The sequence below is a fragment of the Phyllosticta citribraziliensis genome, assembly GCF_038025025.1.
Source record: "Phyllosticta citribraziliensis strain CPC 17464 chromosome Unknown J3D65scaffold_4, whole genome shotgun sequence".
Classification (NCBI taxonomy): domain Eukaryota; kingdom Fungi; phylum Ascomycota; class Dothideomycetes; order Botryosphaeriales; family Phyllostictaceae; genus Phyllosticta; species Phyllosticta citribraziliensis.
The window spans coordinates 1,622,987-1,646,776 of record NW_027117341.1 but is presented as its reverse complement, the minus strand read 5'-3'; the positions used below and the strand labels follow the sequence as shown (position 1 = coordinate 1,646,776).

Here is a 23,790-nt window from a genome sequence, read left to right as displayed (position 1 = left end):
GGCGCTGTCCAATGAGGCAATCCGCAACCCTTGGGTGCCTTGCAGTGGAAATAAGAATACAGAGGGCGTCAAAGAAAACGGGACAGGACCAAGTCCAAGACGAGGGCGGTCACAAGGGCAAATCCAGCAGGGGAGAAGCAACGGAACAATGGAGAGGTGATCATGAGTCGAACCATTGCTAGTGGCTGGCTGTAGGCGGGGTCGATCAGCCACGAAGTGTCCATGTCGTGTTGAAGTAGAGGTGCGGTGCTGTGTGCTGTGTCCGGCTGCGCGACGCCCACCCGGACTCCCTCTGCGTTCACACCACCCAGGCCTGACTTGAGGGACTGATATGTAGATGCCGAGTCTCCAGTCGACGACAACTACCTCATGTCCCCACGCGACTCCTGCTCCTTCACGCTTCCCCGTCTTCTGCTCATGGCCGCCACGCACAGCAGGAGCCGCACTCTCACCCTCACCTCCGCCCGCCTAGCCCAAGGATTCCTCTGAGCTTGCCCTCGCCAACAACTGCACATCTCCCTCCGTCATGGAGGCCCAGGACGCCACTGCGGGCGCCAGTCGCTCGCCAGTCGCTTCAAACGACCATCCACTGCCAGCACCTCCCAACCCTTCGTCCGATGCCGGCGTAATCCCCAAAATCAGCACTCCAGACAAAAATGCTCCCTCACCACCTGCCGACGCCGCCTGGGACCCGGCCACGATGCGCCCCGAGACGGCCATGAAGATGCTGTGTCGAGCCGTCATGGCTCTCGCAAGCGTCGCCGGCGACATTCCACCCACCCCGCCCATCAGTCTCCCAGGCACTCCGCGCAGAGTATCCATGGAGACGCCAGGCACTCGGTCTCGCAGCAACTCGAGGCCAGCAACTCCCGTCCCCTCGGACGACCTGCGAGCCCCCACCTTTCGTGGAATCGAAATAGGAAGTCCCGAGGCCCACGCCCACGAGCCGTCGGCCAGGGATGTCGGCCACGGCGCAGAGCCCGTCCACAAGCAACAGTCGGCCATTGCCCGCAAGTTCTTCTCCAAAAGCCCTCCGCCCATTGCTCTTCACGAGTACCTCTTGCGATTACAACGATATTGCCCCATGTCGACCGCCGTCTACCTCGCTGCCGGCGCCTACATACTGAAGCTGGCCGTCGAGGATCGAGTAGTCCCGCTGACCAGCCGCACCATCCATCGCCTCGTCCTCGGGACCCTGCGCGTCGCCATGAAGGCTCTCGAGGACCTGCGATATCCGCAACAAAGATTTGCCGGAGTCGGCGGGGTGCGCGAGACGGAGCTCCACAAGCTGGAGATCAGTGTTTGTTACCTGTTGGACTTTGAGCTGCAGGTTACCCAGGAGAGCCTGTACATCAAGACCATGGCGTTGCAGCAGGCGGGGCTGCAAGCTGCTGCCGTACAGTCCAAGCTGCCGGCCACGTTCCGTCCAAGACTACCGGTACGGGCAGGGAGTGCACAGATAACGGCATGACGATCTTGTCACGATTGCGGATGAGCTGATTTGTTTTTGAAATGCATCTATAGCAGCGCTGAAAGTGGGATGTGCTCTGGCGTTTGGGGAGCATTCGGCATTGTGTGTGACGCAGGACAACCGAGTCCCAGCTCTTCTTTTCCAAAGCGGCGGCGCTGTTCAAAACTGTCATTATATACCCACAATTCCAGGTGTTGATGTTTTTATAATAAAAAAGTAGTTTGCTGCTGGCCGTGCTCGTAAATCATGGCCGCTAAGGCCACGCAGGGTCCCCCCATGCGGCGCGAGCGTGCGCAGCAGGCGGCGCGCCTCACGGCACCGTTGGCCCTCCGCGTACTTCGCGCTCAAGGAACTTGAGCCTCCTCCCACTCTCCACAACCCCAAAACAACTCCTGTCCTGTCCAACACGCACCCGACCACGCACTCCGACCCAAGTCTCTCGCTCGCGGCCGCTGACCGGTAGCCTGGACCCAGAATGAAATTCTCCCTTCCAGCGCTCTTCGCTACGCTCGTCCCCGTCGCCCTTGCCGACGTCAAGTTCGTCAGCGTCAACGAAGGCGATGTCCTGACAGTCGGATACGGCCCCAAGCCGATAACGGTCGAGTGGGTCGAGTCGGGCAAGTCGCCCAAAATCTCAGACTTGGAGACGTACGAGCTGGATCTTTGCGCGGGCCCCAACGACAACTTTGTACGCAGCACCAGAGAGAGTGCGGTGCGCATTGGACGCTGGCTGACCTGGCTCCGCAGGCGTCTATCAAGACAATTTCAAAGGAAGGCCGCTTCTCGCAGGGCAACACGGCCGAGGGCGTCATCTCTCCCTCGGATGGCGGGGACACTGCCAACGCCTAGTGAGCCTCACGCTAGCTAGTCGACCTAGCATCCAAATGTCCCCCGCACCAGCTAACGCCTCGACATAGCTTTTTCCGCATAGTCTCGACCACCAAGGACGGACAGAAGGTGACCAACTACTCGCCTCGCTTCACCCTCCACGGCATGAGCGGAAAATTCCCCGAATCCATCGCCGAGTCCCTCAAGGACAGCATCCTCGACGTTGCGAGCCCAGGAGACCTGAACCACTTTGAGCTGCGTCAGCAAGTTGGCGGAGCGGCAGCTGCCGCGTCGGATCTCGCAGACGCGAGCTACCTGCTCGCCTATACACTTCAGACGGGTCTGACGAGATACGCGCCGATGCCAAAGATTCCAGGCTCGACCATCACCAAGAGCCACACCACGATGCTGTACCCCACGAGCGCCTTTACCAAGTTCACGACGCCTGGCAAGTCGCCAGATGCTCAAATGACGCTAACCCAAAGTCAAACCTATTCGCATTCCAGCGTCGAGGGAACGGTACGTTTTGTACGTCTCCAATTCGAGATTGTATCTAATTGAAGTCTAGCAATCTGCTGCTGCCAACCCCACTGACGACATGGCCAAGTTTTTGGCGCGCTGGAAAGATTAAGCTACGCATTTCAGCATCATGATCCTAGCATACACGAGCATTGCATTTTTGTCATTAAAAGCATTTGGAGTTGAGGGCATCGGGAACGCATGAATCACGCATACAGGCACATTGTTACATTAATATGTTAGACGAATGGAGATGGTTTCCTAATCAATTGAAGTTGACAAGACGAATGGAAAGTGCTCTGATCATCCAGTGTCACGTGAACTGCTGGTGAAGTGGAGTTTATTTCATCATCAACCCAAACCACAACACGCCATTGAGAGGAACACTCTTTGCGGCATAAAATTCTCAAACTACATGTTCGTGTCGGCGTGCTCTTCGCGCCACCTCTTATCTGCAAAGGGAGCTCTTCGCCCCACTGTGCCGCGGCTATCATCGGTCCCTCGACTTGCATCATCAACCTCCAACTCTGTCACCACATCGGAATCTCGAACCAGCCACCACAGCTTCAATCGACAGCAGCATCTCCTCTTCTCAAGTTGTAGAAGCCTACGCTCCAAGCACTCGGATCTCGTCAAGCGCAGACAACTCCTCAAGAAGGTTGAAGAATATCGCGACAAACAACAGCGAAGCGACAATTCCAACCAGAGCTTGACGGACCAGCTCAAAAAGTTCTACGAAGCTGCAGAAAACCAGCCAGAGAGTAACAATCAGGCGACTGGCAACACCGTCACACCAGGGCTTTCAGCATCATCGCCAGGAGACCTCAGCAAAACCCTGTCACACTACCTCGAGTCAGCCAAAACCGCTGCACGCGCCGAGCTACTCAAAATGTCCATCTCCAAGCCTTCGGTCCGCGATGTGCTCAAGGGGCAAAAGTACCCGGCCAAAGTGCACGCCAAAAAGGTCAAGGAGTATATCCTGTCGCACCTCCAGTCGGCCGATGAGGGCGTGGCGGACGGCGTCATTTATCTCGAGAGCCAGCGTACGCGCATGAATGAGGATAACGACCAGGAGATGCCGTTCCGCCAGCGCCGCTACTTTTACTACCTGACTGGCTGCGAGTTGCCCGATTCGGCCGTCGTGTACGATTTGAAGAGCGAGAAGACGACGCTCTTCATCCCCCCGGTGGACCCCGAGGAGGTCATTTGGTCGGGGCTGCCAATGGCCAAGGAGGAGGCGCTGCAGAGGTTTGTATCTCTCTTACCGATTGGACCAATTCGCTGACTTGAAAAGGTACCAAGTGGACGACTGTCTTACTACACCTGAGCTCAACTCGTTCTTTGCCTCGTCTCAGACTCCCAAGTCTGTCATCTACGCCATTCCCAACCAAATCTCCGATTCTGTTTCTTTCCTCTCTTTTGAGAACAAGAACTACGAAATCCTCAAGACAGCCATTGACGAGAGCCGCGTTGTCAAGACTCCTTATGAAATCGCCCTCATCAGCCACGCCAACACCGTCTCCACAGCCGCCCACACGGCTGTCATGGCGGCTGCCAACTCTGCCACCAACGAGCGGGAGCTCGAGGCCTTGTTTCTCAAGACGTGCATCGAGCGCGGCTGTCGAAACCAAGCGTACAGCTCCATCGTAGCCTCGGGGACCAGCGCTGCGACCTTGCACTACGTCCGCAACGACCAGCCCCTCGGAGGCAAGCTCAATCTGCTGCTAGATGCCGGCGCGGAAAAGGACTGCTACGCCAGCGACATTACTCGCACCTTTCCCCTGACGGGCAAGTTCACGCCCGAGAGCCGCGCCATCTACGACATTGTGCTGCGCATGCAAATCGAAGCCATCGAGTCGCTCAAGGCTGGTGTATGCTGGGACGACGTGCACGCACAGGCGCACCGCACGGCCATTGCCGGCCTGCTCGACGTAGGCATCCTCAAGGGCGACGCGGCCGCCATCTTCGAGGCACGCACCTCGGTGGCATTCTTCCCGCACGGCCTGGGCCATTACCTGGGCATGGACACGCACGACAGCGGCGGCCACGCCAACTACGCCGACAAGGACCCCATGTTCCGCTACCTGCGCGTGCGCGGCAACCTGCCGGCGGGCAGCGTCATCACCGTCGAGCCGGGCATCTACTTTTGCAAGTTTATCATCGATCCATTCTTGAAGGACGACAAGCAGAAGAAGTTTATCGACGAGAGCGTCTTGGCCAGATTTTGGGACGTGGGCGGCGTGCGGATTGAGGATAATGTTTTGGTTACTGAGACAGGCTATGAGAACTTGACGGAGACGCCCAAGGCGCTACATGAAGTGGAGACCCTGGCGACGGGTGGAAACTGAACAAAGTTACTGTTTGTTGCAATGATTCGAGGCTAGACTGCATAGGTCCGCATCGTGGGACTCGAGTCGGCGGTTGTGGTCCGTTTAGTATGACACCGTTTGGATCAGCCTTGGTGGAATCTTGATCGTGCTTCGTCTTCAATCCAAGACAATACTTCTTTTCCCCCAAAGTGCATCATTTCCATTCCAAAATGAAGAGACTCTTTGGAGCTCTGAGGTAAGACGGGAGTGAGAGAGGCCCATCCACCCATCCATGAACTCCTGTGCACAGACCATACCTTAATGATCTATCCGAAGATGTCCCGCCCGCTGACAACAAGGACCTGGACCAGCCCAAGCTCCAACCTGAAGCTCCTCGGCCTCGGACGAGCTGTGCAAACCAACTCGAACCAATCTACAACCGACACCATGACCGCAATGTCGCCATCCAGCTCTCCGCGGCTACCCAGCCCGCCGCCAATCGCAGAGGACCAGTCTGGCCCCAAGTCGCCCGCGTCCGACGAGCACGAATCGACCGTGGACCAGGGCGCGTCGCGACGCATTCGTCCTGGCACCAGGGCCGCAGACATGGCAGAGGGACCGCCTCTCGCAGATCTCAAGGATGTGCGTTGGTGCTGTCTGCAGTGTGCGGGTGGAAATGCTGACGCTGGAATAGATCGAGTCTGCATTTCAACTCCAAGAATACCTCAAAGCCCTCCACTACGCCGCCACTCACCCACCCGACGCCGACTCGTCCAACGCACTCGACAGACCGTCCGCGATCAGGCTTGCAACGCCGCCGGAAGGAATCGACCGAGCCCTTTGGCTGTACGAACTGTGCCGCTTCCTCACCCAACACTCGAATTCGATCCTCATAGCCCTCTTCGCCGACGAGCCCCCCTGCTCGGCGCAGACATGCCCGGAGATGCGCGCGTCGGAATGGCAGTACCTCTGCGCGGTGCACGACCCGCCCAAGTCGTGCTGCGCCATCGACTACTGCTGCCACACGCTGGACTGGGCGGCCAACACGCTGACGTCGCCCAAGAGCTTCCCGAGCCGGCTGGCGCTGGGCACCGAGACGGGCAGCGCGCACCAGCAGATCCGGCAGCTGACCAACATCTTCCGCCGCGTGTACCGCATCTACGCGCACGCGTGGTTCCAGCACCGCGACATGTTTTGGAAGGTCGAGAACAAGACGGGCCTGTACCAGCTGTTCAAGGTCGTCTGCGACACGTACAGCCTCATTCAGAACGACAACTATACCATTCCGCCCGAGGCCGAGGGCATTGAGGCGCCCACGCCGACGGAGCCGCTGCCGAGCCCCGTGCCAACTATACTGAAGAAGAATGGCGACGAGGGAGCCAAGGGCCGCGAGTCGGATGCCGCAGGGAGCGCGACGGTGGTGACGGGGAACACTACCAAGAGACACAGGCACACGGCGTCGTCCAGCGCGCACTCAGTCTCAACGGTCATCGAGGAGAAGGAGGAAGAAGAGGAGCCCAAGTCAAAGGGCGAGTCTGCGGACGACAGCTTCCCCGAGTCGGGCGAATCCATCAAGTCGGAGGTGTTGGCCGAAAAGGAGGATGAGGAGCCGTCCAACCCGGCGACGAGCAGCGAAAGCGAGCCCGCACAGGAGACGCAGGTCGAGACAGACGTCCCCTCTGTCGACATTACCGAGATCACGCCCGATTCTCCGACGACCATTCTCTCGCACGACGCCAAACCAGACAAAAAGGAGGCAGGCGAGGCAAAAGAGGAGGAGCCCGAGGCAGCGAAACCCGCAGAAGCAAAGCCGGCAACCGAGGCAGACGAGGAGAAGAAGGACGAAGACGCGACCGAACAGCCCACGGCCGCGGCCGCGGCCGACGCAGAACCAACGACAGAATCGGAACCCAAGGCGTCGGCAAAGAGCGGCGACGACGACGACGACGTTGTCGACGCGCCGACAGCAGACGCGGCGACGACTGCGGAGCCTGCCAAAACGGAAGACTGAGGACGTGTGGCGGCAGCGCATCTAGCATTTGCATTCACGCATTGATTGGGGGGAGGTAAAGGGAGACTGCTGCGGGCGGGCCTTTTTGAAAGAATGAATGGTCTTTGCAGCGGCGGCGGCGGCGAAGCGGCGGTTGAGTTGATACCCATACCACATTACAACCACATTACACCACACGACGCGACGCGACGCGACGCGACTCGACTCGACTCGACTGGCCCGTCGCGGATGCAACGGCCGTTCTCGAGGTTACTGGATCACGCAGAGCGAGCGGGCGAGCGCGATCAGATTTAGTCTGGAGCAGACAGACAGGCAGGGCAACAGTGAGGGGGGCTAGGTTGCGTCGTGTCGCGCGCGCATCGCCTTTGTCGTGCAGTACATGCACGCATCCATGGCGACAGCGACGGCCACGAGAAGGATAGAAGGATGAGGCGGCAGAAGGAGAAGATGGAGTTGGACGAGTTGTAATACACACACTTTACTTACTTACCTACCCCGGGCTTTCACTTAGCATCGAATGACTTTGTAGTCTCTAATGCGCGTCTGATCGTCGTAGGTACCGGTACATAGGTACCTACGCGGTCAGTCAAAGAAGTTTTTCTTCTTTCTTCTGATCCTCTTCTCTGGGCCTTTTTGGTTTCTTTGCTCTCTGTGGATGGATGGATGGATGGATGGATGTATGATATATAGTATGGCATTGGAATGAATGTAGTTGATGAAGACCGCACGTACTTGATGATGTAGGTACCTACATACCCGGCGAATCCGAGTCGTCAGGGAGGTCAGGCAGGTCGGGGAGTGCCCAGACAGGCGGCCCGCGCATCCCCAGGCACCTCAGGCTCTCACCGCCCGCATCGACCTCCGCCCCGCTGGCTCCGCTCCGTCATCTATCCACGACCGACCTGGACCACTCGACCTACCTCTTACCTGTCCCGAGTCGCCCTACTTCACCCTTTTACATCCATCGCCGAGAGAGAGGACTTCGAGCTCGACCTGACCTGACGTTTCGCTGTCACGCACGCCGCGCGACTCTCGCACGCACGCTCGCCACGCTGCCACCCGACCGCCCGCCCGCCCACATCCGTCTACGAACCGCACGCACGCACTCATCGAAGCATCGAAGCTTCGAAGCATTGAGGCTGCGACCGCAAGCAACGAACGAAGCGCCGCCCAGTCGTACATTGCTCGGCGATCAATCTCCGGCTCAATTGACAAGACCGAGGAAGCTAGCTAGCCAGCTGGCTGCAGTAAAGAAGTAAAGGCAAGAAGGAAGAGCAAGAGCAAAAGCAAAGGGAAGACAAGGAAAGAAAGAAGTCATCATGGCGAACGGGTAAGTGGGTTTAGATTGAATTTCAGTTTTGGATTCGTTTTAGGACGAGATGGGATGGGTTGGTTTGGGAGGTGAGAAGGACGTCGTTGTCTGTCTGGTTGTCTGTCTGCGAGACTTTTCCGAGGCGAGGGAGGTCCACCCCGACTGTCAGGCTGGCTGGCTGGCTGGACGGCCGGCAGACCACTGAGCCGAGGACGCGACGCATGAGTTGAAGAGCAGACGAAGTGGCGGGGCTGGGAAGAAAAGAGCGGAGAAGAAGAGATTGATGCGGATGAGGGGAGAGAGCGGAGGGGCGATGCGCAACAGTCACGTCCACATCACCCTCTTCTCGCCGCCATCATTTGCAGCCTAGGCCGACAGGCAGATAGACAGACACGACGACCCCCTCCCAGCACCCCACATCTCTCCTCCCCTTCCCACTTTCTTTCCCGCTTTTCTCTTCATCTACGTCTTCCATCGAAGAGGAAAGACCAAAACAAGCTAACGACGCCCGCCACCACAGCTGGAGCGTCATCATCGGCCTCATCATCATCGTCGCCTTCTCAGGCCTCTCCTGGTTCGCCAGCCCCAAGGGCGAAAATCAGACGTAAGTTTCTTTTCCCCCCCCTCACCCCCCATTCCCCACCATCCCTTCTTCCCTAACCAAACTTGTCCACGACTGACATCATTCAGTGTCTGGCGCTCCACGCTCATCCTGTCGGCCTGGTCCTGCTACCTCATGTGGGCCATCACGTTCCTCGCGCAGTGGCACCCGCTCATCTCGCCACGTCGCTCCGACCTCAGGCCCGAGCTTGAGGCTGCCGGGGCTCCGGGGGCGATCAGGTTTTAAGACGAGGTTTTGAGGGTTTAGGGTGAAGGGAAGGGAAAGGGTGTGGTGATGGGAAGGTGGACATGAGGGGCATGGGGGGGGGGGGGGGGGGGGGGGGGGGGGGGGGATGGGATGGAGAGGGGATGGAGGGTAAAGATGTGTAGGACTACGAACGGCGGTGGCCGATTGAGAAAGTGTGTTGTGTGTCGAGGCGGGCGTTTTTGAAGGGTTGATTTGCTTCTTCTCTTGATGGATGGACAGTAGGCAGACAGCAGATCAGCCGTGATACAGCCATCCACCCTGTATGTATGGATACGATGCGGATTTACTAAAACGACGCTTTGCCTTTCTCCTCTTTTGAACAGTCGACTTGCGCACTTCCGTATTTATAACAGCCTGATCTTATCTACCCTGCAACCCACCCCCCAACCACGCCGACAGCCCTCCCCACGCCCTCGACGCCCCCGGGCACGCCCAACGCATCCAACACGCCAAAGATGCCCGTCCCAAACCCGACACTTCCCAGGACAACGCGTCCGACAAGCGCCCTGACGGCCGCGCCAACGGCCACGAGCAGCGCCGCGCGCAGGTAGCCGCAGTCCATGAGGATCTCGAGGGCGGCGACGTTGTTGACGATGACGGCCCAGCTGACGGCGGACGCGGACGACGGCAGGTCGTAGTCCCAGATGATGAGCAGCAGCGGGAAGAGCTTGGTGCAGCTGCTGACGAGGAGCGCGGTGCTGAGGGGCGTCGGGTGCGGGTGGTGCGGGATTAGCGGGATGAAGGGCGTGCTGTAGGGGGAGGGCGTGGGCGCGGGGGGGTAGGGGTAGGTGTGGGTGTGCGAGGGTGTTGTCGTGCCTGAGGCGGGCGAGGAGGAGGAGGGCGGTAAGGCGCGGCTGCCTGGCGGTGCTTGTGTTGTCGTCGTCGTCGAAGAAGAAGATGACGACGAGGACGCCAGCGCCGCGACTGTCGCTGGCGGCAGCACGCCGCCTCCTATTACATGACTACCACTCCCCGCCGCCACCGTCACCGTCTCCTCGCCGCTGCTCCCCCACCGCCCCAGTATCGACGGCAGCCACAGACGCGGCGGATGCGCGCACAGAAAGCGAATCGGCAGGTGGAAGGCGAGCGTCTGCGCCGTGCACAGGCCGAGGAAAAACAAGTACTGCAGGACGAGCGGCTGGGAGGAGAGGAGCGCGGCGTCGGGAGCATTCGACGACGAGGCGGTGGACGAAGGGTCGGATGACGCCGCAGGAGAGGATGGGGACGAGGCGAATGGGTTCGGCGACGCCTTTTCGATGCGCGCCCAGGTGAGGTAGACGTCGAAGAGGAGGAGCAGGACGCCGAGGCGGACGATGGACGGCTGGATATCCCAATCGCATTAAAGTCAGCCTATGCAAATGCTTCCCAAAACCACAGACCACCAAAAACATACATCAAACCGATCATCCTCCCTGCCCAGGCGGTTAAACAGCAAGTGGCGATACACCTGCGGCTTGATCAAGACCAGGTCGATGAACAGCACCACGAAGTCGTGCTCGACGTACTTGTCGCCGAACCGCTTGCACCGCGGGCACTGCGTCAGCCGCACCCCCTTGCCCAGCGACCGGTCGTCCGCCTTGCTGTACGTCGTGTACAGCGTCCGCAGCGGGTACCGGCATTCGATGCAGATGGGCATTGTCGCCGCGGCGGCGGTGCTGGCGACGAGGTCGAGGTGTCGTGTGTGGGATGGATGGATGCGAGAAGAGGAGCGCTGGCGTGGCGCTGGGGATGGCGGCCGTGCCGTGCGTGGTCCAATGGAGACAGGGAGAGCCGCGTGCTCAGGAGATCATGGGGAGAGGATTCGTCGGCGAGAGGAGGTCGGCCACATCGTTCGGCATGGCCAGGCACGTCGAGTCTATTGATGGCGTGGGTGGTTGACGGCGCGCGTCGCGAGTCGACGTCGGACGGGACGGGAGGGAGAGAAATAATCTGGGGTAGTTAGTGCACGGACCAGCCTGTTAACTCCGGGACCGACTGGTCGGCCCGCTCCCCGAAGCCAAACCAGACCCGACCAGACGACGACCACGGCAACAAACGTCGACGGGGACCAGGAAATGCTTCAATCATGACATCATACGAGACCGTCCATGTGTTTTCTCGTGGGCTCCAATCTCAGCCGTCGCTTCATTTCGAAATCTATCCTGTAAAAGACACTCGCTCTTTGCTAGTCAAAGAAAACCAACCCCCAATCTCTCAAGTCGTGAGAGAAGCAAACGAATCAAAAACAAAAAGGAGACTCGTGTCAAGAAGAATTAATGTTCCCCATCATGCTCAAGATACCAAAGCCGTAGTGATGGTGGTATAGTGCCCATGCCAAAACAGATAAAGACGACATCCCGCTATGTAAGCGTGGACATCATGGCCGCGACAAGCTTGGGGTTGGGCGGCCTCGAGCGCGTTCGAGAACGTACGACTACATGTTCCGACACCAAAAGATCAACAACCATCTCGTCTTGTGCTAGTGTGACGACCGGACAAGGGCTAACCTACCCTTATGATCCTTGTCGACCCGAATCACGTTGCGCGCCGGCCGCTCCTCGACCACCTCGTACTCGGTGACGGGGTACTCGACCTCGGTGATGCGCAGGTCGCGCGCTTCGCGCTCCAGTTGCAGCGCCCGCCGCTCGCGTTCCAGCTCCCGGATTTCTTCGCGGATCTCGCGGTCGCTGCGGTGCCGGTGCTCGGGGACGACCACGAGAGGTCCGGGACGCACTTCCTCGATGCGCTCCTCGATGATTTCTCGAGGAGGTGAAACGCTCCGCACGGTATGCGTGTGATGAGACGGCGAGTGGTGAGACGGCGAGTGGTGGGAGTGGTGTGTGTGGTGCGATTTGTGCGTGTGGTGGGACCGGTGGGACCGGTGCGTGTGATGGGACGCATGGGACGAATGGACAGATGGAGGCGGAGGCGGCGCCTCGATAATGGTCGGAGGTGGCGGATCATGGACTGAAGGCGGAGGCGGAGGCGCTTCGACGACTTCCTCCTTGTCGTAGCGGTATGTTGTAACCTCTGTTCGCGCATTAGATAACGTTCAGGCAGCAGAATTGACACAACTTACTGTCTTTGTCCTCAATCCTGTAGGTTTCGCTAATCTTGATAATCTCATCAATCTGAGGCTTCTCCAGCGCCCGCTTTACTATGAGAAAGTCATCCTGCAAAAGTCAGCTGTGGCCATTGGAAATTCCATGTCGATACCTACCTCCTCCTCAAACGGATAGCCGAGCTCGACGATTGCTTTCCTGTGGACAAGGCGCTTGGGCATACGAGTCTTGCCTCTTTTGCCAGGCAGCGGGGGCGCTTCCTCGGTAATCTCTTCAAAACTCGAGGTGGAAGAGCTGGTCGACGACGGCGCGCGGTGCTTGCTCCTGCTGCTGCGCTCGCTGCGCGGCTTGCGCACCTTGCTCTTTTCGCGCCGAATCTCGACTTCTCTGTAGTCTTCTTTAAAATCCGGCTCGGCATCCTTGTGCCTGATTTCTTCAAACTCCTCCTCCCTGTAGCGGTCGGGGGGAGGTGAGCGCCGGCGATGCGAGCGGGATCGGCGACGGATGGGCAGCGGAATGTCGACGCCGGTCGGCGGCCGCCACTCGCGTTCCCTCTCCTCGTCCGGGTAGTAGTGGTGGTGGTGGACAGGAGGGCGATCAAACGTGTCGAGAGACGACTGTCGCCGAATCATGGGCGGCCGCGACGAGCGTGCGGGCGGGCTGACCTCTCTCACTGTGCGGCGACGATAAGGCGCTAGTGCGCGACTGGCCAGCTCCTCTGGAGAGGGCTCGTCGCGGTCGAGAAAGTCGGGGCGGTGGCCAGGCCGCCGGTCAATGTAGACGTCGTCTTCGTACAAGCGGCGCTCCTCGAAGCGGCTGGGCGGCACGCGCTCCTCGACAGTGACTGACTTTGCAGGCGCCGGGACGCGCTCTTCGTAGCGAAAGACTTCGCGCTCGTCGTACGGGGGGCCGCGACTCCGCACGCGCTCAAACTTTTCGCGGTCCCATCGAACGGGCCTTGGAGGGGGGTCAAAGTCGTCGAAGCGGTCCAGGGCGCTCGTGGAAGAGCGGAAGCCGGGCGGCATGTTGACGACTGCTGAGGGTCGGTGAGGGTGAGACGAAGAGAAAAAGTGTCGCGGTAGTGGGAAGCGGGGAATGGGGAGAGAAAGGTGACCCTGCTAGCGCGAGTGGTAAAACACGGCAGGGAAGAGACGGTTGTCGTGGTTTTGAGTGCTAGAAGGAGCTTGCAGGATCCGGTGAGCAGGGGCAGAGGGAAAAGGCGAGGTTGGCTTGGAGGATGTGGGATGAGAGGACGACGGGAGGTGAGAAGCCCAAGGCAGCATGCGTCATCGAGTGGAGAGCGAGGACAGCTTCTCTCTCCAGTCGGGCTTCCAATGCTCCCCCACCGGTCTGCCGTTCAGGTTGGGCGCAGCATGCCGCAGCTGACGGGCGCATCCTCCACTAGGTCGTCGTCCCCTGCCATTTGCCCGCCCGGCCCGCTGCTCATGGATGACGCCGCCGCTCCATGTCCACCCTGTCCACACTCCACCCTTGCATGCCCGTGTCGTCGACAAAAGTCAACACCACAATATGATCGCCCGCCATGGGGGCAGCAGCTGGCCTGTTTCGACCCAGGATGCGGGGGAGGACCGTGTCGACACTTGACACCATCTATATCCGAGCGACAGGCACCATCTCACTACTGCTACTGCTACTGCTACTGCTACTGGCGCCCAACTCGAACCTGAACCAATATTTGCAAACCCTGAGTTGACTCCCGGTGCCCTCTGTGCCCAAGGGACCACCACCGTGGTTTGGCATGGATATGCTGGTGGGAAATTTGGAGAGGGGGAAAAGATTGTACACCCACTCGATGACGCGACATGGTGTGGAGGGCTGCTGAGGATCGTCGACGGCCTTGCATTTGGAGAATGCCAATGAGCTCATGCCCGGCATGAAGAGAGACAGGAACTGAAATGTTTCGATGTGACGTCACTTTGTACCTCTACGTCCCTAGTTTCGGTGGAACGATGGGTGGTACGTACTGCACATCTTATACACAGTCACGGCTGAAGTGGACAAGACATTTGCTGCTAGACCGACCGACTAGGAATTGGCTTCATCAGACAATGTGTACCCTACAAAATTATGCAATCCGCTGTGTACATGCGAATCCCCTCATCGAAACCCTTGCAAAGGAAACACTAGCCTCATCTCAATCAACCACACAGACCCCTAACTAGGTACTCCTCGACCCAACTGAAGGAACCCAACCAGCCTACTTGACCTCGGCACCGCTGCGACTGCGTCTCTCCAATTTCTTCGGCTTCCTCCTGCCCGGCCGCGCCCTGTTCCTCACCTCGCCAGCAGCCGTCGGCGACTGGCTGCCCACGCTCTTATTGTCCAGCGTCTCGGTGCTCTCTTCACCACCCGGCGCCTGCACACTCACGCTCCTCTGCGGAACCTTTGCGCCCAGAGCACGACCAAACGCTCTGGCCATCTCTAGCTTCGCCAGCTTCTCCGCCTCCTCTTCTTCATGCGCGGCCGTCGTCGTCTTCGCCGTTGAGGCCTGCGGCTCCACCAGAGGCTCCTCGACCACAAAGTTCGCCGCCATGCACCGCCCGCCATTGACCTCCCCCACCTCCATCGGACAAGCCGACAGCACGACAACAACATCCCTCTCAGCGCGAAACAGCACCCACCCGCCCTTCATGCCGGGGCGTCCCATCTTGCCGCCGTCGTACGTGCGCGGCGGCGCCACGCACACTTCCTCGCCTGCTTGACGGACGCCGCAGTTGAGGAACAGCGACAGCGGCGTCGGCGCCGAGTTGATGGTGACGTCGGCGCCCACGGCGCGCCCGCCCTTGAGCCCCGCCGACGCGTTGAACGACTGCAGCGCCAGCACGAGGTTCTCGGCGCACGAGCCGTGCTCTTCGCCGCGCGCGCGGCCGGCCAGCGCCGCGAGCTGCTTGTAGACGGCCGGGTCGCACGCGGGGAGGAGCGTGCCGTGGCGGAGGGGCACGGTGGGCGGGCTGCTGCCGCCGTCATCGCTAGGGAGAGTGGTGGTGGGCTCTGGTGTCGTGTCGTCGAGCAGCGTGAGCAGCGGGTTGCGCAGGTTGGTGACGAGCGAGTCGCCCGGCTGCGGCGACACGTGCGTCGATGTCGCCATGGTGTGCGGCAGCGAGAGGTACTCCATGGGCTCGGTCGAGCGCCGCGTCGCCTGCAGCTTGACATACGCATTGTACGCTGCATACAGCGAGCCCGCAGTGCCAGATCCGGCGGCCGCTTCAAAAAGTCCTTGTCAGCATCCATATCCATCTCCATCTCTGACCGTTCAACGAAAGGGGCAGGCATGCTCACCAGACAGACTAAACGCGCCGACGGGCGTCTTGGAAAACTCGTACAGCTGCTCGCCATATGACTTGTCCGGATCGCGATAGTGCGACGCGGCAAAGGCCGAGAGGGCCTCTTTGCCGCTGCTGGGGAGGTACGACGTGAACGACTTGCCCGAGGGGATGTACGAGAGCCAGCCTTTAGCATTGGGGTTCCACTTCGCCGCCGTCGCCGACGACTGCAACCCTTTCCCCCTGCGGATCGACGGGAGATAGGAGCCCCAGCTCTTGGTCGACGTGGCGGAGGCGCTCAAGTCGTTTTGTTCTTCCTTTCCTTCTCCGTCTTTTTCGGCTGCGCCCTGCTTATCCGTCTCTTGTCCTGAGTCCTCGTCGTCGTTCCTGGCCTTCTCCTCCACCTCTCCCTCCTCGGCCGACACATAGTCCGACGTCGACTGCAGCGACTTGTCGTCTTCCTTCAAGTCGCCCTTGTCCGCGCCGGCAGACTCTGCCGGTGTTGGAGCTGGAGCTGGGGGCGGTGCTTCCTTTGCCCGTGCGCGGAGCGTTGGTAGGTACGAGGCGTACGACGACGACGGTGCCGTCCTCTGCGAGTCTGCTTTTGCGTCTTTTGCGGCGGCGGCGGTAGAGCTCGCCTGGTTCTTCGATTTCAACCGCAGCGAGGGCACGTACGACGCGTAGGCAGACCAACTGCGCGTCGGCCGCTGAGGACTCCTCTTCTCTTCCTCCACCTGCTTCCCAGGTACCTCTTCAACCACCATATCCCTCACATCAGACCCCGTCTCTTTCGCCTCCCCACCCGCTGCCGTCCCCTTCTCCTCCCCCTTCTCCTTCCCCTTCTCCTCCTCCTCCTTTTCTTCAGCCGCAGCCGCAGCCGCCTCCTCCTGCGCCCGGCGTATCTCGTCCTCCTCAGCAGCGCGGCGCGCGGCGTCCGGCTCGTCCTGCGGCGGGCGCTGCAGCGCAAACGCCCACAGGTCGACCGTCTGCGTGCCGTACGTGTTGATGACGCGGATCGAGTGGCCGCGCGGGACGAACGTCGCCACGCCGTGGCGCGCCGGCACCGTTTGGATTTCGCCTGTCATTGCGGTCGAGGTTGGTTTGGTTTGGTGGGTGTGTGGGTGTGGGGAGAGAGGTAGGAAGGTGAGGTGGGCGGTTCGATGCGATGTGATGTGAGGCAAAGCCACCGACGGAGGGATTAGGTAGGTAGGTAGGTAGTTAGACAGGTAGGTAGGCCGGTAAGACTAGGCCATGCAGACGCACGCGCAGACGCAGACAGATGATGCAGAGAGTGTCCGACAAAGCAGCACAGAACAATAGGTGCGGTAGGTAGACAGACAGAGAGAAAAGGCGAATGGGACTGAAGGAATTCTGGAGAACAGATGCTGCTGCTGCTGCGTGTTGTGGAATAGTAGGTAAGGTAGGTAGTTGGTCGCTGACCCGACATCGATGCGCCTGGCCGGGCTCACTTGTGGAGAGGAAATATGACGTACATGCCGCATAAGCCCTGCCTGTGGTCCAGTTTGGAAGGGTGCGTGTGGGTGTGGAGAACAGGGCAGGGAGGGAGGGAGGGAGCGCTCAGCCTGGGCCGCAGAGGCTGAGATCAATCCATGTGGGTAGGTGGGTGGGTGAGGTGTGGCGACCAACCCAAGGCTACGGCAGGCCGTACGTCATCGCCGGCCACAAGCTCGACCACGGCTGCATAAACGGGTAAGTAACCAGCAACCAGCGACCAACCAACTACTACCCAAGGTAGTCAAGGCGCAGCAAACAAGTTGGAACCAACGGCCGAGGAAGCGGACCAAGAAACGACAGAGAAGAAAAAATCGAAAAAGAAGAAAGAGAAAAAGAAAAGAAAGAAGATTGGAGTATGAGAACAGGGTTTATGATAGCGGCGCCACCTCACAACGGCGTCAGTCAGCTATTGGCTACCTACCTACATTACTGCCATAGGTGAAAAAGACGGCGACGGTCCGACCACACAATGAGGATAAAGAGTCCTCTTAGCTGCAGAAACCAAAAAATACTTGGATTTTGACCCTCCACCGCCATGTTGACGACGCGAGTGAGCAGCAGTCGCCGCGCTCGAACATCCCAGACACGAAGGCAGGGCGATGCCTAGGTACTGTAGGTAGGTATGTGACAAGTCCGCCGCTCTGGACCTCCGCTTGCAAAGTCTGCCCCGTCGCAACTGGCGCATACCTGCTTCGCACACTGCCTGCCTGTTTATTGGCTACAGGCCAACAAGCGCGGCGCCGTGTCTGGTTCTCTAGTAGAGTACTTGGCTCCTGCGAGCAGGCGGCTGCGATGACCGCGGCCACGGCCTGCGTGACTACAAGATTGATGCGCTCGATTGTGTCGCGGTGTCGATGTCGAGACGCTGAGGATGTCCAGTCAATTGTCCAGGTCGCAGTACGAACCCAGCAACGTAGATGGAGGAGTCGCTACGTCGCCCCTGGAGGGCGGAGTGCACCGGACTCCCGTCTGGCGGTGCGCAGCTGGGGCTCGGCGCGTGAAGCAACGACTGCGGGCTAGATGAGCGGTCTGACGGCGCAGCTGCTGGAGACTCTTGTGCAAACCACGGCGAAGAAGCAAGACGGTGATATTGCTGCGCCAGATACAGTACACCGAAGTCGCATCAAGACGAATGCGTTGATGCACCTCTAGGACTCAAACCACGACGCAGCAGCCCACACACCAGCGAGGCCGACCAAGGCCGACACGCCCACGGCCTGCTTGCTCCACCCGCCGTCGCGCATGACACGGGCCGGGCCCTCAAACTTCTTGACGCGCTGCGGCTCCACCCTGACCTCCTCGCTGAGCCCCGCGGCCGTGTACGCCGGCCCGGGAGCAGCCTCCGACTCGTTGGCGGCGCGCCTCTTTGCCTCGTCAATCACCCGGCTGAGGTACTCCAGCTCCTCTTGCAGCTTGGTCTCGTTGCGGCCCACGCCCTCCATCTCGACGTTTTGCACGTTGCCGAAAAAGTCCATGACGAGTCGCTCCCGCGCCGCTTGCTCGCCGCCGGGGAACAGGTCGTACCGCACGCCCGGGTGGCTGTGGATCTTGGCTTCGTCGTACGAGTCGAACAGGTCGCCCATGGTGAGCTTCGACGACGTGTCCTGGACCTGCGTCTCGAGGAATTCGAGATTGTAGTACGTGTAGCGGTCGATGACGGCGACGCCGACGTCGTTGTCCGCGTGGTGCGAGTAGGACGACTGGTCGATCTCAGATGACCCGGTTGCGATGATGTTTGGACTGTAGAATTTGCTGTACATGGTGTTGGCCTGGCAGGTGTCGATCATGAAGAGCATCTCGTGGTAGCTAGGAGAGGAACGACGTTAGCCTTTACCGAAGCCAGGGGAGAGGATGGAGAGAAACCAACCGCTTCTTCTCCCACATCTGCTCAAACGCGTCCGCGAGGTCGAACGCGCTGATTTCCTCGGCGTCCTGGAACTTGAGGAACTCGTTCCCGCCATGGCCCGTCATGTACACCAAGATGTTGCTGCGCTCGTCCGTCAACAGCCGCTTGCTCCGCGGCATGTCCTCGCCCACGCGATCCGTCATGAGGCGGATGAAGTTCTCCACCGTAACCTCGTAGCCCCTGTAGTCCACCTCGATGTTGTCGCCGTAAAGATCGAGCGCCCGGTCCGCGTTGTTGTATACCGTCCCGGGGAATGCGTTGCGCGGATTGCACGCCATGTCGTCGGGCAGCATGAGGATGATTTGCGAGTCGGGGATCCCGAGACGCTTGACGGACCGGTAGAGCGAGAGCACGTTGGCGAGGTGGCGGTAGTTGAACCAGAAGCGCGATGTCGACACCAAAACGGCCCAGTTGGATGTGTGTTCGGCGGACGCGATTAAGACGAGGGCGGCCAGAAGCCATAGTGACAGAAGGATGTTGGCCATTGTCGCGGTTCACTGCTGCGGGAGGACAGCAGCTGTGGTTGTTGGACGGTCGTCGACCCGCATGCGAGGAGCAATTGGCGTGGCAGGTCCTACGATCCAAGTACCCGGAGTTTGGAGTGACGATTGGTCAGCAGGGATCACGATGTCACATGTCGGAAAAGCTTCGGCATACAAATTCCCCAAAAAGGCAATTTTAGTCTCGTCCGCGACCACAACTTCAGGTACAGAATGAAATGGTCTGCATCACGAAAGAAAAGAACTGCTCTTAGCTTGGGCAATAGATTCGCCTCACGCTCAGTGACATCAGCACCCAGGCCGGAACCTGAGCGACGGCATCCTAACAGTTCGGCTCAATGCCGAGCGACCGCGCCCGTTGACATGTCTGACAGGCGACATCAGCCCATCAAGTGCCTCAGGCCAGCATGTATCAGCTGTGAGTCACCAGTGCGGCGGAGCAAGGCAGGTACGTAGGTCATGTATATCAATGTCCATTACCCCACCCAAATTTCGAGAGTGATGCGACCCTCTCCAATATATCATCATCGTTGAGCCACTTCTTACCAACATAACCGCCAAACCGATCCCAACCAACGCCGTCCATTGTCTAAAACACGTACACGAGAAGAAAAGAGCCTAGTCTCCAACGCGCCGAAATATTATCTCTTACAATTTTCCAAGGGCAGGGTCATCCGGTCGATTCTCTAAGGCATACTGTTGCTCGTCGGCAGGTGGTTCGGGAACCCGTTCCAGGTCTGGCGTCGATCAATTTCTTCTCCCGTACCAATCTCCAAGCCGTCCATCTGGAAATCCAGACCTCCTCCTGAAAGATCACCTCCCCCGTCCAATGAGGTGCCGAATCCGAACGAGTCGCCCCAGGATATGTTAGGACCACCGAGCATCATCTTGGCGCAGTAGTTGTCGGTCGTGCGCATCATGTCATCGGGACAGCTCGAGTCGTGTGCTGTCGTCGAAGGAAAGCCCGAGGACACGTTGGTAGGCGACGTCTGGATCGACGTTGGTTGCGTTGCAGGAGTGAATCCCTGAAGAGGGTTTTCGACCAAGTATTGCTGGACGTCTCCGAGCATTCCGAGGTCCTCGAGAGTGTCCCCTCTGTCAAAGTTATTGCCGGCGTCGATTATTCCGTGCGCCTTCTTGAAAAGCTCCAACCACTCCGGATTGTCCGCCGCTGTCTGTTCCCAGCCATCATCTTCATCGTAAATGATCCTCCGGGCTTCCCGTTGCAACATATTGTCAGTCGGCGTAATGCCATGAGACATTTGCATCTTGGTGTACCTTCCCAGGCGGACGGTGAGAATCTCCCAGGCGGTGGCACTCATGGCACCGGCCGTGGGCATGTTGTTGGAAGGCAGGCTTGTTGTCGGTCCAATGCCCTCTTGCTGCAAGATGCTGGCCCACGCGTACTCTTGGTCCGGGTGGAAAAACCCTGCGTTGGCTACAGTTTCGTATCGGTTGACTCCAGGATCTGGGACAGCTGACAAGTGCCATGCCAGAGAGGCCGGTTCGGACGCTTTGAATGGGTTTGGAGTTTTGGACTCGCTGCCGATCAGGTACGGAGGCATGGCGTTGGTGACGAGGAGGGCGACTTGAGGGTCAAATCCGCGACATCCTTTCCAGTCCTTCATCAAAGCTCCATTGCGGAATTCCTTGGCGAGATGGTCAACTCGGTCTTGCCAGGTGTCGAAGGTCTTGCGGCAAAATCCGCAACTACTACAGGTCAGCCAGCGTCGGTGCTCATCTTTCGAAGATCTTACCGAGAGCGAATATAGGTCGTCTCCGATTTCCAACTCTCCATCAGCTCGTTGAGCTTGCAGTCATGCATGAGGCGCATGTGTTGGCGCAGGTGGTCTTTTCTATAAAAGGTGCGTTGCTCAGGACTCTTCTCCTCACAGGCCGTCCAGTTGTGGTTCTCCAAATGTTCCTTGGAAGGATCTATCTTCTCGCAAAATACGCACTTGCGCTGACCCGATGCAGTACAGGTGATGACGGGTCCCAGCGGTGCGCATATCCATTTTTCCAGGCTCAAGTGCAGGCTCTTTTCGTGTCTTGACCAGTCATATTTGCTCTTGAAAGTATCCGTGCAAAACGTACATTCTACTGCGATTAGCATGGACCAATTCGACAAGATCCTCCGGGACTCACGAAACATTCTTCGGCCATCCTCTCCAGGCTTTTGAGACTTGAGCTCCTGGCGGCGGCGGCGGCGACGCTCCTTTCGGATGCCCTTGGGGCCAAAAGATCCAAATGAACCCCACGAGTGACGAGAGTTGCCCGAGTCAAACGAGAAGATGGACCCAAACGAGTCATCCTGGCTGGAGAGGGCCGAGTTGACAGAGGTGACTTCCAAGCTTGCAGACGAGGGCGCCCGGCGAGATTGGGGCCCAGAGCTGGCACTGGATCCATGGCGACTAGTATGGGCCGAAGAGCCATTTTCCAACGGCGGAGTGTGCTGCCTCACGGCCTGCGCGATGGCAGTAAGAGGAGCAGGTTCGTTTTCAGGCGGAGAGATCTTCCATCGCTCCATGGGGTTCAAGTCTTTCCAGCTCTGGTTGGGGAGGTTGGGAATGTCGATGGCGCTGCTGGCGCCAGATCCGTCAGAGTCCATTCGCCTGGGCATGTGCTTCTTTCTCCGCCGTGCATTGGCAAACCAGTTGTTCATCTGGGTCTCGGACAGGCCAGTCTTTTGCCTCAACTCATCCTTCTCCTGCTCCGTGGGGTACGGATGATCGCTATGGGCGACGATCCACTCTGTTAGAGCTCTGATGGCAGGCTTGGAAAATCTGACGCCGCTCTTTCGTTGGGCGCGGTCCTGAGCGCGGTCCTCATGGGTCTTGATACCAGTCAGGACCTTGGTCCCAGTCAGAGTGCCGAATTCCTTGATGACTTGGTAAGCAATGGGGAATGGCATAGGGAGACGGCAGTCATACCTGCTGCTCGTCCTCGGCGACGACGTGTAGTGTGTCGACGACGTTTCTTGGCCGGCGCTCTTGTGTCGGCCTGTTGAAACTACACGTGCGGAACAAGGCATTGCAGGGACTGCAACTAGGGAGGTTTCAGCGCAGTCATTCGGAAAAACTCCTCTCCCTCGGAATACACACCCAGTCTGACCCTCGAAGGTCATGAAGCAATCAAACTGTCGGACGCGGCAGTATTCGCAGGGATGCTCAGGCTTGGAGTACCCGAGAATGGAGTTGGAAAAGTTGATGGTCCAGTCATTGTTCAGATCGCCGTCGGTTGCAAGCTCTCGAGTGGCCAATGAGGTATCGGCCAGGTCGACTTGACCAGTGTGTCCAAGACACAAGCAACTGGAAGAGGTTAACAAAGCGATTCGGGCCAGGCGAGTCCAGAGACAGTCGGGGGTGACGTTGGACGCGGTTCCTCTTTTGGGCAGACAATTCCTGAGAGTGGGATTTTCGGCTACAGCCAATGGAGGTACAGAATGGTCTCGTGGGGGGTGAAAAGCGTAAGAAAAGCAGCGTTCCTGACAGGGCCTCGGTTGAGCGGGGCGCGGCAGACTCAGGCGTGCCGGTGGAAAGTGAATTGAAAACGAAGACTCACCCATCATCGTGAGGATGAAGCACGCAGGTTCCGAATTGGGCGGCGTGGGCTTGGCTGTCAGAAATGGTGGAATCTGGAGCGTCGGGCATGGCAGCCTCGCCAAAGTCGAAGAGGGTGTCCATTTGCTGCATTTGCTGCTGGCGGAGCACGAGCTCAGGGTCCATTCCCGCCATGGAGGGCAAAGGGCGCGAGATGTCAGTTGTTGACAAGACAAGACAGGATGGGACGAGACGAGACGAAGAGGGCAGATGAAAGTCAGGGCATGTCTGTAGGCGACAGGGACCTGTGTGGTTGGCCAAGGCGCCGGCCAGTCATTATGCCCAAACGGGAAGGCGTAGGGCGCGTTCGACATGGCAGGCGCGCGGGCGGGCAACCCGCCGACATCGGCCCGTCTGCCCTGCCCTTTAGTCATCGGCCTCCTCGCCGGCACGCATCCTCCTACCGTACACGATTCCTCTCGTCTACACCAGCCTTTAAAGTCAACACCACGCTGCGAAGTCGGCTCCCCGCATGCGATAGCCTTGCCCCGCGCTATCGGCGCCGTATCATCCACGCCGACTTGAAACCATTGGTGCGATGTCTACTCACAACCCACAGCCAACATTGAACGGCATCATGAGCCCACAAAACTCCACGACGCACGAGACCGGTGAGAAGGTTGTTTG

General features: G+C 59.0%; 10 protein-coding genes across 10 annotated transcripts; 5 read left to right on the top strand and 5 right to left on the bottom strand.

Moving 5' to 3' along the window:
* Positions 1 to 136: 136 nt before the first annotated feature.
* On the top strand, positions 137 to 1,665 carry J3D65DRAFT_619864 (cyclin-domain-containing protein). Its single transcript, XM_066799803.1, has one exon. The coding sequence runs from the start codon at positions 527 to 529 to the stop codon at positions 1,469 to 1,471; it is 945 nt and encodes a 314-aa protein (XP_066657073.1). The 5' UTR covers positions 137 to 526; the 3' UTR covers positions 1,472 to 1,665.
* Positions 1,666 to 3,101, top strand: J3D65DRAFT_619862 (uncharacterized protein). Its single transcript, XM_066799802.1, has 4 exons — positions 1,666 to 2,159; positions 2,219 to 2,319; positions 2,389 to 2,818; positions 2,868 to 3,101. Exons 1-4 carry the CDS (start codon positions 1,947 to 1,949, stop codon positions 2,928 to 2,930), a joined length of 807 nt encoding a protein of 268 aa, XP_066657072.1. The 5' UTR covers positions 1,666 to 1,946; the 3' UTR covers positions 2,931 to 3,101.
* Positions 3,102 to 3,316: 215 nt separating this feature from the next.
* Positions 3,317 to 5,330, top strand: J3D65DRAFT_568929 (putative Xaa-Pro aminopeptidase pepP). Its single transcript, XM_066797617.1, has 2 exons — positions 3,317 to 4,066; positions 4,113 to 5,330. The coding sequence occupies exons 1-2, from the start codon at positions 3,708 to 3,710 to the stop codon at positions 5,164 to 5,166; spliced, it is 1,413 nt and encodes a 470-aa protein (XP_066657071.1). The 5' UTR covers positions 3,317 to 3,707; the 3' UTR covers positions 5,167 to 5,330.
* A 244-nt stretch (positions 5,331 to 5,574) lies between these two features.
* On the top strand, positions 5,575 to 7,138 carry J3D65DRAFT_550601 (Mob1 family protein; the record flags this gene model as incomplete). The annotated part of the gene is made up of 2 exons (XM_066797002.1): positions 5,575 to 5,769; positions 5,822 to 7,138. The coding sequence occupies 2 exons, from the start codon at positions 5,575 to 5,577 to the stop codon at positions 7,136 to 7,138; spliced, it is 1,512 nt and encodes a 503-aa protein (XP_066657070.1).
* Positions 7,139 to 8,457: 1,319 nt separating this feature from the next.
* J3D65DRAFT_666483 (ATP synthase subunit H-domain-containing protein) lies at positions 8,458 to 9,297 on the top strand (the record flags this gene model as incomplete). The annotated part of the gene is made up of 3 exons (XM_066802928.1): positions 8,458 to 8,468; positions 8,971 to 9,054; positions 9,141 to 9,297. The coding sequence occupies 3 exons, from the start codon at positions 8,458 to 8,460 to the stop codon at positions 9,295 to 9,297; spliced, it is 252 nt and encodes an 83-aa protein (XP_066657069.1).
* Positions 9,298 to 9,397: 100 nt separating this feature from the next.
* J3D65DRAFT_619852 (Arv1-like family-domain-containing protein) lies at positions 9,398 to 11,267 on the bottom strand. The gene is made up of 2 exons (XM_066799801.1): positions 10,712 to 11,267; positions 9,398 to 10,639 (listed from the first exon to the last, which is right to left on the bottom strand). Exons 1-2 carry the CDS (start codon positions 10,952 to 10,954, stop codon positions 9,683 to 9,685), a joined length of 1,200 nt encoding a protein of 399 aa, XP_066657068.1. The 5' UTR covers positions 10,955 to 11,267; the 3' UTR covers positions 9,398 to 9,682.
* Positions 11,268 to 11,406: 139 nt separating this feature from the next.
* J3D65DRAFT_619847 (uncharacterized protein) lies at positions 11,407 to 13,662 on the bottom strand. Its single transcript, XM_066799800.1, has 4 exons — positions 12,518 to 13,662; positions 12,377 to 12,470; positions 11,809 to 12,327; positions 11,407 to 11,731 (listed from the first exon to the last, which is right to left on the bottom strand). Exons 1-4 carry the CDS (start codon positions 13,382 to 13,384, stop codon positions 11,658 to 11,660), a joined length of 1,554 nt encoding a protein of 517 aa, XP_066657067.1. The 5' UTR covers positions 13,385 to 13,662; the 3' UTR covers positions 11,407 to 11,657.
* Positions 13,663 to 14,391: 729 nt separating this feature from the next.
* Positions 14,392 to 16,452, bottom strand: J3D65DRAFT_619840 (uncharacterized protein). The gene is made up of 2 exons (XM_066799799.1): positions 15,660 to 16,452; positions 14,392 to 15,584 (listed from the first exon to the last, which is right to left on the bottom strand). The coding sequence occupies exons 1-2, from the start codon at positions 16,405 to 16,407 to the stop codon at positions 14,578 to 14,580; spliced, it is 1,755 nt and encodes a 584-aa protein (XP_066657066.1). The 5' UTR covers positions 16,408 to 16,452; the 3' UTR covers positions 14,392 to 14,577.
* A 1,622-nt stretch (positions 16,453 to 18,074) lies between these two features.
* Positions 18,075 to 19,663, bottom strand: J3D65DRAFT_297538 (peptidase C13 family-domain-containing protein). The gene is made up of 2 exons (XM_066795173.1): positions 19,026 to 19,663; positions 18,075 to 18,964 (listed from the first exon to the last, which is right to left on the bottom strand). Exons 1-2 carry the CDS (start codon positions 19,547 to 19,549, stop codon positions 18,307 to 18,309), a joined length of 1,182 nt encoding a protein of 393 aa, XP_066657065.1. The 5' UTR covers positions 19,550 to 19,663; the 3' UTR covers positions 18,075 to 18,306.
* Positions 19,664 to 19,822: 159 nt separating this feature from the next.
* Positions 19,823 to 23,550, bottom strand: J3D65DRAFT_619834 (uncharacterized protein). Its single transcript, XM_066799798.1, has 6 exons — positions 23,126 to 23,550; positions 22,666 to 22,872; positions 22,495 to 22,609; positions 21,710 to 22,442; positions 21,322 to 21,661; positions 19,823 to 21,274 (listed from the first exon to the last, which is right to left on the bottom strand). Exons 1-6 carry the CDS (start codon positions 23,296 to 23,298, stop codon positions 20,251 to 20,253), a joined length of 2,592 nt encoding a protein of 863 aa, XP_066657064.1. The 5' UTR covers positions 23,299 to 23,550; the 3' UTR covers positions 19,823 to 20,250.
* Positions 23,551 to 23,790: the final 240 nt, after the last annotated feature.